This window comes from Triturus cristatus, chromosome 4_1 (genome assembly GCF_964204655.1).
Source record: "Triturus cristatus chromosome 4_1, aTriCri1.1, whole genome shotgun sequence".
NCBI classification, from domain to species: domain Eukaryota; kingdom Metazoa; phylum Chordata; class Amphibia; order Caudata; family Salamandridae; genus Triturus; species Triturus cristatus.
The window spans coordinates 1,191,582,726-1,191,595,619 of NC_140585.1; the positions used below are offsets into that span (position 1 = coordinate 1,191,582,726).

The 12,894-nt window shown below is 43.1% G+C and overlaps 1 protein-coding gene across 1 annotated transcript; it reads left to right on the forward strand.

The window, feature by feature from the left end:
* The first annotated feature begins 479 nt into the window (after window positions 1–479).
* Window positions 480–9,776, forward strand: LOC146856351 (RING finger protein 11-like). The gene is made up of 3 exons (XM_085654462.1): window positions 480–645; window positions 1,216–1,385; window positions 8,568–9,776. The coding sequence occupies exons 1-3, from the start codon at window positions 547–549 to the stop codon at window positions 8,737–8,739; spliced, it is 441 nt and encodes a 146-aa protein (XP_085510588.1). The 5' UTR covers window positions 480–546; the 3' UTR covers window positions 8,740–9,776.
* The last annotated feature ends 3,118 nt before the right edge of the window (window positions 9,777–12,894 follow it).

Here is a 12,894-nt window from a genome sequence, read left to right on the forward strand (position 1 = left end):
ATAAACAAATATACGGATTCAATACATGATCAAGTACACAATCATCTTCCAGCATAGCATCAAGCATTAAATAAGATATACTTTATGGTAATTACTTAGACTAGAAAAACACTTGTCTCAGGGCTGCTGGAGCAGCAAAGAAAGAGGAAGGACTATGTGGTGGGGTTGGTGAGGCTAACACAGTTTATATAGGTCTGTAAGGGCCCTGATTGGAGGAAGGGGTGTGATGTCATGGTGCAGATTATGAGAAATTAAGTAGTGATATGTTTACTGTAACGTAATTGGCTGCTGTTTTTTGCAATAAAGTAAGAGAAGCATAATCTGAAGCCTCGCGGTTTTGATATAGAATAGTTGCCTCCTCACACGATGCCACGTCACAGCAATGCGTTCCCCATAGAGACCGTCTGCTTCTGGTGGGTGGGCTGAGCACTACACTCCCCATGGTGCCTTGCTGCTTCCGGTGGGCGGTACACTACACTCCCCATGATTCCCTGCGGCTTCCGGTGTGACTGTAAACACCGGGCCCGTATGGGGCTTTGAGCCTCGATGGGGAACTGTCTGTCCTCGCAGAGCGCTGACGACTTGTCTCTGCTGAACGAATCCGAAGGGGCCAGCCTGCCGGGAGAGCCGCCACCCCCATACCGGGTATAGAAGGTCCTGGGGTACCAGGGAGACGGGCGAGCCTGCCTGGGGAGCTGCTTCCCCCTCAACTGGGCGGCCTAGTGAATCTAGGGAAGCTTGAATGGAGAGCCTGTTTGTGGACAAGGCGGAGAGGGAGGGTCTTTAGGGAGAAAGAGTCTTGAGCGCCGCGAAATCCTCTATCGCCTGAAGAGCGGTAGCGAAACAGAGAAGAGAAGGCAGCTGGAGCTTCTCTACTAGTTTATTTGGCACAGAAGCAAGGCAGAGGGAACCATTTCCTCTTTACAGAGTGGCCGGTGAACTACGTGGAAGGTAGAGAGTTTGTCAGGCTATTTGCCTCCACTTTGGTGTAGAGGGCCAGGAGCAGAAGAGTCCCCGGAGTAGGCGAATAGCTTAATGGGGTGAACAAAAGAACATTCGTACGGCAGGGGGAGGTGGAGTGGAATCGCCGTGAATAAGTTACTCTCCCCCCCCTTCTCCTGCCTCCACTCCTACCAGATATTGAGGGCGCGAGAGAAGTGTCAAAGAATCATCGGGCACCTTATGATTACTTTTTAAATTTTGTTTCTTTGTCAGGAGCATGAGCATGTACCGGTGTATCACCCTACCCCGAGCCAGAGCCGCCTGGCCACACAGCTCACTGAAGAGGAGCAGATTCGTATCGCCCAGAGGATCGGACTCATTCAGCACCTTCCCAAAGGCATCTATGACCCAGGGTCCGAGCCTTCAGAGAAAAAAGTCAAAGAGTAAGTTGAGAGTGGGCACCCTAAACTTTTTTAAACATGAGAGATCGAGGTTTGGTGTGCGACCTTACTATTTAAATTGAATGAAGGTTATCACTTATCAGGGATGGGAAGATAATGCGAGTAGTCAACAAAAAAGGGGACTGTGGGACTTTTTATTGAGGTCCAGCATAAGTGCCCAGTCAGATACTAATAACTAAAGGTATGCAGTTCCTCTCATTGTAGTGCCTAGAAAATAAAGTCATTAGACCAAGTCACCGTCGTTTGTAGTAACAAACTTGGTGGTGTCTGATGCGAGAAAAGAGAGTGGAGGAATTCCTTCTTTTGGAACTAGGGTCCTCACACACCCAGCGAGCTAGGTGTCAGGACCTGGAGAGATAAGCATAGCTTAGACTGAACCTTTGTGTCAGAAAATCTGCCACTGTTTGTTTTATTGAGGTGGATAGCCAGCCAGAATAAAAGTTTTATTTGGACTATCTTACTTCTTTTAAATCACCCTCCCACTATATCTACACATTATAGCCCCCCCCCCCCTGCATCATACGGCGAGGAACAAAAGATCTCAGCTAAAGAGCCCCTTTATGGGTGCCTGTTGGGTATTGCAGCGCCAACTCGACGAGGAGCAGGTCCATATGATGAAGCATGACACCTAGCTTGCTGGGTGTGTGAGGACCCTAGTTCCAAAACAAGGAATTCCTCCATTCTCTTTTCTCACATAAGACACCACCAAGTTTGTTACTACGAACGGCGTTGACTTGGTCTACTGACTTTATTTTCTAGGCACTACAATGAGAGGAACTGCATACCTTTAGATCAGAGGTATTCAAACTTTTTTGCTCTGAGCCCCCCTTACCCAAAATATTTTTAAGTCGGGCCCCCCTCCAAAACGTTATGGATAATTGTGAGGGTTAGGACTGAGCGCAGAGAGTGGGGCTTATGAGATAATATCAGGGGCACTGTTTCAGTAGCTAATACTTCACACTAACTGTGAGATGTATAAAAGAGCAAACCCATATAAACTGAACTAAACAATAAATACTGCTCACATTAATTGAGGTCCTCATGCTCTTGGGTCCCAATGCAATTGCTCCTTCTGGGCCAACGGTAGCTGCAGCCATGAATAGTAGGTGATCCCCTCTCTCTTTCACCCCTTCCCCACCACATCTGCCCATCACTCCATTCTTGAAACAGATTCTCTGTCCCTAACAGAAAAAATGAGCGCCCATGTGTGAACCACCTTATCCCTAATGTTCTCCTCATGTCCTATTGTAAAGTATAATACAGTCTTCATTGTGATGCAGTGGGCCCTTCACACTCTTGGGCCCCAGTGCCACTTTGCTTGCTTCACTAAAGAGACCTACTGCCTTGCGAAGCTGGAAGTCTTCTCTACCCCATGTTAAAGTCCTCCTCCCACCCTCCTTTCTGGCATCTCCCTGAAGCCTAAAGCTAAAGTGTGTCCTCTGCTCAAATTATTCTCTCTCTTGGGCCATTGGTCTGATGCCGGACACAACACTGACACAGCAAGGGTGGACTGAGCCCTACTGCAAGGAAGGAATGAGTAAAGCAGCAATAATAAGGATTTAGTTGGGCCCTCACACCCCTGGGTCCTGATGCCATGCAGCCCAAATGATACCTACTCTTCTGCCCATTCCACTGGCTGTTATTTTTAAGTCTGACACCCAAAGCAGACAGTCTGCCCCTTTATTTCGAAAAATGGAGGAAAATATCCACATTCTCCCCCGTTGCTTGTAATCCAGACTCTAATGCTAACAAGGAAAATGGCTTCCCACCCTTTGTGCTAGCGCCACCCTCATTATTGGTGTGCATTGGCCCCTCGCACTATTGTGCCAATGCAGCTGCTGTACTAATGGTAGTGGTGGCCAAAAAAAGAAAACTGAACCTGCATTTCTGAACACTTTCTTCAGGCATCTCTCTGAGGATAGGGGGAAGCGGACTCATTTATAAATGAAAAAAATCATTCCACATAGCGCATCCTCCTCTGGTCTATCTCTTTTGATGCTGTCCATGGATTTCACGCCTTTACTCTTTCTGCTGGGCCATTACCCAGAAACCCCAGGGGTCCGGGCAATTGGGCGTTTGAATATGGCCCTTTTGGTCTCTTCCCTTGTACCCTCTCAACTCACCTGAAAGGACATCTGCATGTAAACAGAGGCCACAGTTGGCAGGGGGTATGAGGACTAAGGTGCCCATGTGTTTTTAATTTTGCAAAGACTTGCCATGTTAAAAACAACCATCCCAGATATGTTAACGGGGACCTGGAGGTACCTCTGTGTGAGAGTTCAAGGAGGGGGTGTAATGTGATTTAATTTATGGGATAACTTGAAGCACCATCATGGCAAAAAAATAATGATTTTTTAGAGGCAATGTAGGGATGTTGAGTTTTGAAAAGTGTACTTTTAATGGTCTTATAAAACAAATCCTACAATAGGTACAGTCTAGTTAGCTATTACTAATATGTATTCTTTGAAAGTACTTGTTTTATCTTATAAAGGTGCCGCTGGAATTATGCGAGTCTCCAGCCGTGACATTTTTCACATATTTGTGGATTTGCCACATAATCCACCACCTGCAGTATAACATGCAGATTAAAAAAAAATGTGATTGAAGCTCAGATGGATCAAAAGTTACTAAAAAACATGGTGACGTGTTTGTGCGCATTGAAAGCCCTTCACAAAGGGTATCTGGCCAACTTTCAGTGGCTTAGTTCTATATTTAGCTGTTAAATTGCTACTAATGAAGTGAAATCTTTGTCTAGTCAGTACTACCAAGTGAATACAATTTCAAAATAATTAATACTAGTAAAAATGTGCCGCATTATACTGCATAATTTGTCTATGGTGCTCCTGTGCCATATAATTCCATTGGCCCTGATCACATACGCAAAATCATTGTGTGGCAACCTATCTTAGACAGCGTTTAAACAATTTTAGAATAATGCCTTACATATTCACAATGCTTTCTGTTACATGCTAGGACCTAAACACACATTAAATTCACGTCACTATTATGCACTGCACCATCTTGGATTCAGTTTTGTGACTCTTTGTTCTCATACAGACATCTTCGGGGATCACATTAACCAAAATTTGCATTTATTTAACACCTAATTTCTCACTTGTAGAACTGAGCATTATTTTAAATGCAGTTGCTGAACATGTAAATACAACAAAATACTTATAAAATATTTTGTTATTTTTAGCCAAGCTGTTGACTTCGCGACCCCCAAGGTTCAGGATCACAGCTGCCTTACTTTTCTCAACACTTCCACTGTCATGTAAATGAAGTCGGCCTGGAAACGAGAAAAATAAGCAAAGTTGCTCTTCCAGGCTCTTCATTCTTAAGTACTTAATGAGGCATTTGCGCCCCCCTGGGACTGCCGCCACGGACCCCCAGGGGGGCGCGCCCCACAGTTTGACGACCTCTGCTTTAGATAGTAAGATAATGCAAGTGCCGCACACACCATTGCATCTAAAGCATTTTAGTTGCAACTTTGTTGTGTATTAAGAGCAGGCCTTAACTATCTCTTTGCAAATCTTGACACAGGCGACGTTTTTCACTTTCTGCAAATCATACATTTCCTCGTCCATTAGACTTGGTGTTTTATTTTTTATTTGGGGGGGGGGGGGGAGATACATCACGCACTACACTAAGCGACCTACTTTATCCATTGGCTCCTTTCTCTTTAAGTGACTACACAAAGCCTGTGCACATTGTTCACATCCATCTACAAATAGCTCCTTACTCTTCGTTGATAAGTCTGGTTCTAGGTGTGTTTTTTATTTTACTTATTTTTTTTATATTCACTTTAAGTAGCAGCTATATCTTGTGCCTACCCTTTAGGTGCCCAATTAGCTGATATATTTTTTGTCTCCTTTATTTTTAGGTCTCGCCTGACCCAGCGCATGCGCTGGTCTGGCGAGACTTATTTAGAGGGCTCCAAAAAGTGCTACCAGGCCAGCCTAGAGCTACAGTGCATGTGCGCGGGCACGCGCGCCGTGCTTTACCGGGATTACTTTCACTTTCGCTGCTACACGTCCGCTTTGATGTTTAATCACGAGCGCGATCACTTTCGCGGCTGCATGGCTGCTTTGCATAGCCAATGGGTCTCGCTTTTGGCACCTTATAAGTATTTAGTTATGCAACTGTTGCATGGCTAAACACTTATGAGGTCCCCAAGGCGAGACCTATTGGCTATGCCAATGCTTGTTTATTGTGATTTTCACCTTGTGTGATCAGAGCAAATGTCACCGATAATCCTCTATTCCAGCAGTTCTTAACATGACCCCTGGGGGTCTTTGACACCCACTGAGGAAGTCCACGACTGTTTAGAAAATTAAGTCTTTACAAGTGAATAAAGTGTATGTAAATAAAGAAGTAAAATTGAAAATGTAAAAACATTCTGTTAATGTAAAATAATTTAAAATTGGAGGATAAAAATTAAGTTGGTATTCTCAGATTGATCAGAGGGAGCACTGCAAGTGCATCAAATAGAATATAGTATGGAATATGGGTGGCCTTGATTGAATTTAGAAAAGCTCTAACCTTCCCATTAAAATACAGTTTTTTTATTTTATATTTGTTAAAGAAAATAGTTCATCATTGGTGTATTTGTTTGATAAATGCTTGTTTCTCTATTTTTGTGTATTGTTTTACGTTTCAAATCATGAAAATTGCTTAGGCCGGGGTTCCTGGATTCCACTAATGACTCAGTGGGGGACCCCAGATTCGAATAATGATTCATTGGTTGGTGGTTCCTGGGTTCCAGTAATGATTAAGTGGGGGTCTACAGAAGTCAAAAGGTTAAGAAAGACTACTCTATCTTGTCTCCTTTTTAAAGTTATAAAGTGTCAGGTGTCATCACAACATTGTTGCTGCCTTCAATTTGAGTACTTAGTTAACTGATTTAATTGTGTCTCCTTCAGAAATAGTAATGTAATGCTTTATAAAACTGAAAGTCATATATATTCACTGAAAAAACCAAAGGTTTCAGGGATGTTATAGTTGGGAATTAACATTTAAAAAAAGATCAGAAATTTATTTAAAAAACCCCAAGTTACAGGAACGTTCTCGTTAGGTTGACATTTCATTTGTACAAACCCTGTGAAATTCAGATGTTATAGTTAGCTGAGCTAACTATAACTCGTGCCTCTGCAATGCACTGCTGATGACGTCACCCATTACATTTCTCATGACGTGGTCAGTGCATTGCAGGGGGGTGAGTTATAGTTAGCTCAGCTAACTATAACAGCTGAATTGTGGAACTGAAATTATAGCCTAACTAATTTCTAAGCTTTTTAAAAATGTTAATTCCCACTATAACGTCCCTGAAAGCTTTGTTTTTTTTCAGTGAATTCCTAAGGTTTTTTTTTAACTAGCCATCACGTTTGCAGAGTAATGGAGAAAGGGGGCTGGGCCTCCGACCAGCTCTCAGGAATTCCGCTGCGTAGGGCTTACAGGATGTACCAGGAGGGCTTTTTGGTCCCTCTGGAGCCAAGGGGACTTTATCTCCAAATTAGTAGTGAACCGTGAGGCACATTTGCAGAGTGATGGAGAAAGGGGGGGTGGCCTCTGACAACTTCTCAGCAATCCTGCTGTGTAGGACCTACTGGAGGTAACAGGAGGGGTTAGTTGGCCCATAAGTATGTCCTTGGGGGCCAACTTCACCTCCTATTACTCCAGTAAGTTCCATACAGCAGGATTACAGAGTTCTGATAGCAGGCCACGCCTCCTTTCACCACCACTCTGCAGAGGGGGTAAGAAGCAAAGTGCTCCACTTAAAACCAGTGAGAGCAAAATGCTCTCACTTGCTCAAAGTGGAGCACTTGTTCGTTATGGAATGTCGGGAGCAGTGCTGCTGCTATCCCATAGCAAACTGCAATGTCCCTGGGGTGTGCACCCGGGGCTGTTGGGGGGGGGGGGGGGCTTGAGCCACCCCTACACGTTATTCTAAACATAGCCCTGGGGAGGGATCGGTTCCTGGGGCTGCTCGGGGGGGGGGGGGGCAGGAGTCCCCCACGCCTACTTATCTGCATAGCCCTAGGGAGGTGGTGGTCCCCGGGGCTGCGGAGGGGGGGGGCATGGCCCCCTGCATTTCACAAACGCGGACCGCCAGATTCTCAATAAGGCCCTTAGCTGATATTTTTTATGGTTTTCTGAATTTTTTTTTTGTCAACTTAAGCAGGTAGAGCAAACCTTTGCTGCATAATGGCTTCAGAGTTGCGTTGGTTGTGTTGTTGTTGTTAGTATGATCGCTAATCCGGTTAAGTTGTCTTCAGAACAGAGCTGAACAAAGTTGCATTCTTATACCGCATCTTATTTGCAGTCAGCTGAGCCGATTCTGGCTCACAATAACCCTTGCACAATTCTGGCATGATGACAACTGTATAGTAGCAAAAGTTTATCCTAGTGTGAGTGAACATACCACAAAAAATATAGAATGAATGCATATTACTTTAAAGAAACATTTTCTGTTGGTGGGGTCCCACTTGGCACGCTGTGGAAGTTGTGTGAAACAAGCGCGTTGGCTGTTAATGATTTTAAAGGTGGCTAAATTGGATCTTTCTAGTAAAAAAACGCTCTAATTTCCTGGATGCAAAATCATGGTTACGGTTACTCTTGTTTGCTGATTTGTCTGTTTTATAGCAATTGCTTTTGCCTGTCCAAAATGTTCACATATTTAAACTAGTGAATCGCAGGTAGTTTGTCTGGAATCACTCAAATGCTTATATCATTTAAGTGCTGCACTTTATTCCCAATAGTCTCCTATTATGAAAACAGTAAATGCAAAAAAAATGGATTAAAAAAATGTGTACAAGCTATCTTCCATACTTAAATATTTCTTTAAAAAACACCCATATTTAAATCCTAACTCAAACCAAACAAACATTTCACTGATAGGGTAGGTTAATTTACTAGTCTGATTCCAGTCAAAGAAAATTAAAAGACAGCTACACAACAGAGGTTATAGGTGTCTTCTGTTGTTTTTGAAGGAAAATTATATGTATGGCAGATGTTTTGGGAATAGGTGTTTTTGTAGATTTCACATTGTACCAGGGAAAAATCAGTTTAATTTGCTCATATAGGAAGCAGCATGTTGGATAGGAAGGGTAAATATTTTTTTATTAACCAGGCAGTGACTAAACACATATTGTTTCCATTTCTTAGGTGCGTGATCTGCATGTTGGATTTTGTTTATGGTGATCCGATCCGGTTCCTGCCCTGTATGCATATCTACCACATGGAATGTATCGATGACTGGCTGATGCGCTCCTTCACATGTCCGTCTTGTATGGAGCCTGTAGACGCTGCCTTGCTCTCATCTTATGAGGCCAACTGACAGGAGTGCTGCATCAGACTGGTTTAGTTTTGCTTGTTTGCACTTTAAAAAAAAATGCCAGGGCGAGGCAATGGAGAAGAGCTGCACTAATTTTGCACTTTTCAGGACAAACCAAAGACCTTTACGGCAGTTCGCTTCTGTGAGACTGCCAGAGAACTCGCCAGCTGTGAGCCTCCACAAGCAGTCCTAGTTTACCAATGTTGCTGGGGTTGCAGAGCTCCTGCACTCAGTTTGCTGGACTCTCTGGATCTTCTTTTCATGACTTGCTGGACGGCATTTATTGCTTGGATGGGACGCTGATAGCTATTTCACGCACACTTGTAGATGGGCTGTGGCTGTGATCATGGAAAGCTACTCTGCCACACATCCCAGCTACTGATAAACTGATTCTCTTTTAGCTGTCTATGCCTTGTCTCATCAAACACTTGCCTAGCATCAGCTGTCCAAAAGAAGCCTGCAACTTAAACAAAACGATAGACCCTCCTTCCTCACTAAAAAAACCAGAATCCATTGACTGGCAGAATAGCCTGAAAGGACCAACAGCTGCACGTATTACTTGTCTGATTCCTACATGTATCCTGGATTAGAACTGTGATTGATTATCTGCAGTCTGTGTACATGGAAACTACAATACTTCTGGGCCTAGGGCCAATTTTACCTTTTTCACTTTTGTTAAAAAAAAAGTGGCTCGTCACAACATATTCACATACATGTATGCTAGGTCTGTTTAGCTCCCTGCAAAGAAATGTCAAAGAAAAGCTCTGCTGCTTTCGTCATATACCTTACAAGCTTTGAACCAGTGTACCAAACACCATGTTCTGAGTGCTAAGCTCAATGCATAGCTTTGAGTGTAAACAGTTTACCCGTAATGGCTGCATGTGCAGCTTGGCTGGATGTAATTTCAGAAGAAGTGACCCCCCACCATAATCATGCTCATAACAAATGCTTGTACAGGTCCTTTCTCCAGTACTACTCCCAAATCATGTGTTTATTGGTAGGAGTTTGTGCAAGTAACCAATAAAAAACTGTGTTCAGTGTGTCAGTAGTTTTTGTCTGTTTTGGTTTTCGACCAAGCTAATTACTGCTTGGGAAAGCAAGTGTAAATGCACCTCAGATATAAAAAATAAAAATCTTGCTGTTCATGCTCCCATACTTCGGCACCTCATACTGATTTGCCTCTATGCGCTCTAGATACCTGCTAGTAGCTGAGGACCATATTAAGAAGGTCTGACCTATTTACTGTTTGCAACTTCACACTTTGTGCTACTATAGCAAGACAGATGTGTATTTAAGGCCAAATAACATATCCAGTTATTTAGAAAGCTGTGTCAAAGCATGTTTTCTTTTAGTCCACCATCCTCACAAAACAATTATTTTAGGCCTGTTTAGGTCTTTTTTTTTCTTCGTCGTCATAAAGCTGGTTTTAGGTAGGCCTGGGTGGTGTACTCCCCTGCGTTCGCAGAGTTGGCAGAGTTTTCTGCACTCCGCGCTCCACAGAGCTAGTGAAAAGCAGAAAACTCAGTGTAGTGCAGTGGAATTTTTTCCTCGCTCGCGTTCCCCCAACGGTACGTTGGCGAATGCGGGATGCCGCTCTGGTAGAATTTATACACGAGCGGCAGGAGGATCAGCACGAACGGGAGTTCACGTTGCACTCCGGCACTTGCGGAACTCCGCTGAGGTTTTTTGTCTCTACGCGGGACTTTGTGACTCCGCCCAGGCCTAGTTTTAGGCTTAGTTGGGTTCTAATCCATCCAGGAATGGAAACGCCGAATTGTTTGGTTGCAATGATGTCCATTTATAGACACATTTGTCATAGTATCCCTGCTAGGGACACATCCATGCTGTTACTCTGACACCAGGTTATGCAAGAGAGGAGCCAGGCTTGTTGCCAGTATTTTAGAAAATACATTTGTGTTGATCCAAAATGTGGGTCGAAATGAACCTCTTTCCCTGGGTGCTTAATCCTTTTTAAGAAACACTACCACATTTGTCACCACCAGGATACAGGGGCATCACTACCGCCCGCCATATCTTTAAATACATCGGCAACTTCTGGTACTAAAATTTCCCTGAAAACTTTATAAAATTCCAGGATAATTGTGTCCTCTACTGCAGCTTTCCCTCTGGACAGAACACTGATAGCAGATCCGATCTCTGAGAAGACGATGTCCCCTTGGAAGTGTGGATTCCTGCTGTGAATCAAGCTGAGGTAAGATGCTCCCCTGCAGATACTCCGTTATGATAGAATATTCGGGGCCATCTGGTTTGCTATAGACCTCTTGATAAAAAAGCCTAAACTGTTCTTCTATATAATGAGGTTATGTATAAATCACCCGTTGCTGCACTTAATGCATCTGATGTGCTCGAAAGCGGCCAACTTTCTCACTATTGAAACATTTTGTTCTTCTGATAGCTAGCGGCCACCTTCTCTGTCAGTCCCTGATTAATCATTAGCCGCTTTGCAATTAGCCTAAATATATAACCTGCTTGTTTGGGTCTATAGAGTACGTTGCCTGTGTGTGCTGTACTTCTAAATCCAGATAATCCTTCCGACACTGGGCAACTTCCTTGCGGCGAGATCTTTTTGTTTAAAATAAACTGAAGTGTTACCCCTCTGATTTACGCCTTAAATACAGTCCCATACAACAGCTACTGATGCAGCTCCTTTATTCATTTGTAAGAATTCGCTCAGTGAGCCTTTAGGCACCACCAATACTACAAATTAGCAAGACGATGAAGAGGGAACGAGAATGAACGATGACTTGCCCTGTCTGTTAATGTGACCTCAACTGTCGGCATAATAGGGTTATGATCTGATGTAATGTTAGGGCATATCTCAATACATGCACCCCCCAATGACTGGCCTTTAGTGAAGATCATATCGATATCTGAATACTGCTTATGGGGAGATGAGTAGTAAGTATATCCTGGTGTCAGGGGATTTAGCGTTCTCCATACATCCACGAACCTGTGCAATCACATAAGTTCCTAAATAGAAGCACACGTTTTAACCATCCTTGTGTGTGCTTGTCGGTTTGTGGTGTCAATACCATAGTCAATTATACAGTTAAAATCCCCCATGACTATTGGCTCACCCGACCAATCCAATATTTCCAGATTTAAGTAGTCAAACATCGGGATTGACCAGATTCGGACCATACACCACACAGATAGTGACCTTCTGCCCAAGAAATATCAGCTGAGCTATGGCTCACCTTCCCTTAGAATATGCCGAAGTCTTCACTATATTGACTGTCAAGTTTTTAGATTTCAATGTAGCCACCACCATATTGACACTCTGCAATGTGCAAATAAGGATCTCATACCCCAGCTGTTTTAGCTTAGCCCTATCCTTATATGCTAAGTGCGTTTCGGTTACTCCTAATATGTGTGCCTTAAAAACTATCAGTTCTTCTCTAATTGACAGTTTTTAGACTTTAGACTGATTCAGTTTAGCTACATTCAAGCACATGCATTTCAAACTAGACATAGTTTTGTCTTAATTTTGCTAATCTCTCCCTGACTACTTTCCAGAATGCTCCCAATCTCAAATTTTAGACCATACTTAAAAAACAAATTTGTGTCATTCGGCCTCCTCTGACCACCGCCCGACCTTCCCACAACACTAAATATATGCACGCAAAAAAGATAACCCCTCTTGCGACCCCTGCAAACCCCCTACACTGACCCACCCCATCTCGTGTCTGGAAAAAGGAATCCTCCACCCCAAATGTGATCTAGGATTACCAATAATTTATATACAAGACCTATTTCTATTTTGGACCCGTGAAAAACCATGACTGCCTTTATGGAAAAGAGTGCGAAAGTGAGTTTGCCTGTATGAGAGATAGTATGTATGGTGTGGGAATGATATTTTATCTGTTACACTTATTTTTCTAACAATGTGTAATGATTTTTGAAAAATGTTTGAGTGTTATATATCAAGAAGAGATTTTTCTACATGTTGCATGTTAATAAAAATACGAATTCTAAGAAATGTTGCATTCTCTGAGCCATATATTGTGGATGGATTCATAATTGAATGAGAGGGGTTTCTATTTACAATATTTCTCTCTATGAACCATAATCTTCCTACCATAGTGTTTTATATAACCACTCAGAAGAACTATGAAAGGGATTCAGAGTTACTGAACT

Bases quoted from the DNA above. Each gene is read 5' to 3' on its own strand.
- LOC146856351 (XM_085654462.1), top strand. From the start codon at position 547: ATGGGGAACTGTCTGTCCTCGCAGAGCGCTGACGACTTGTCTCTGCTG. The intron at 646-1,215 runs GTATAGAAGGTC...TTTCTTTGTCAG, and splicing joins AGCCGCCACCCCCATACCGG to GAGCATGAGCATGTACCGGT. The intron at 1,386-8,567 runs GTAAGTTGAGAG...TCCATTTCTTAG, and splicing joins TCAGAGAAAAAAGTCAAAGA to GTGCGTGATCTGCATGTTGG.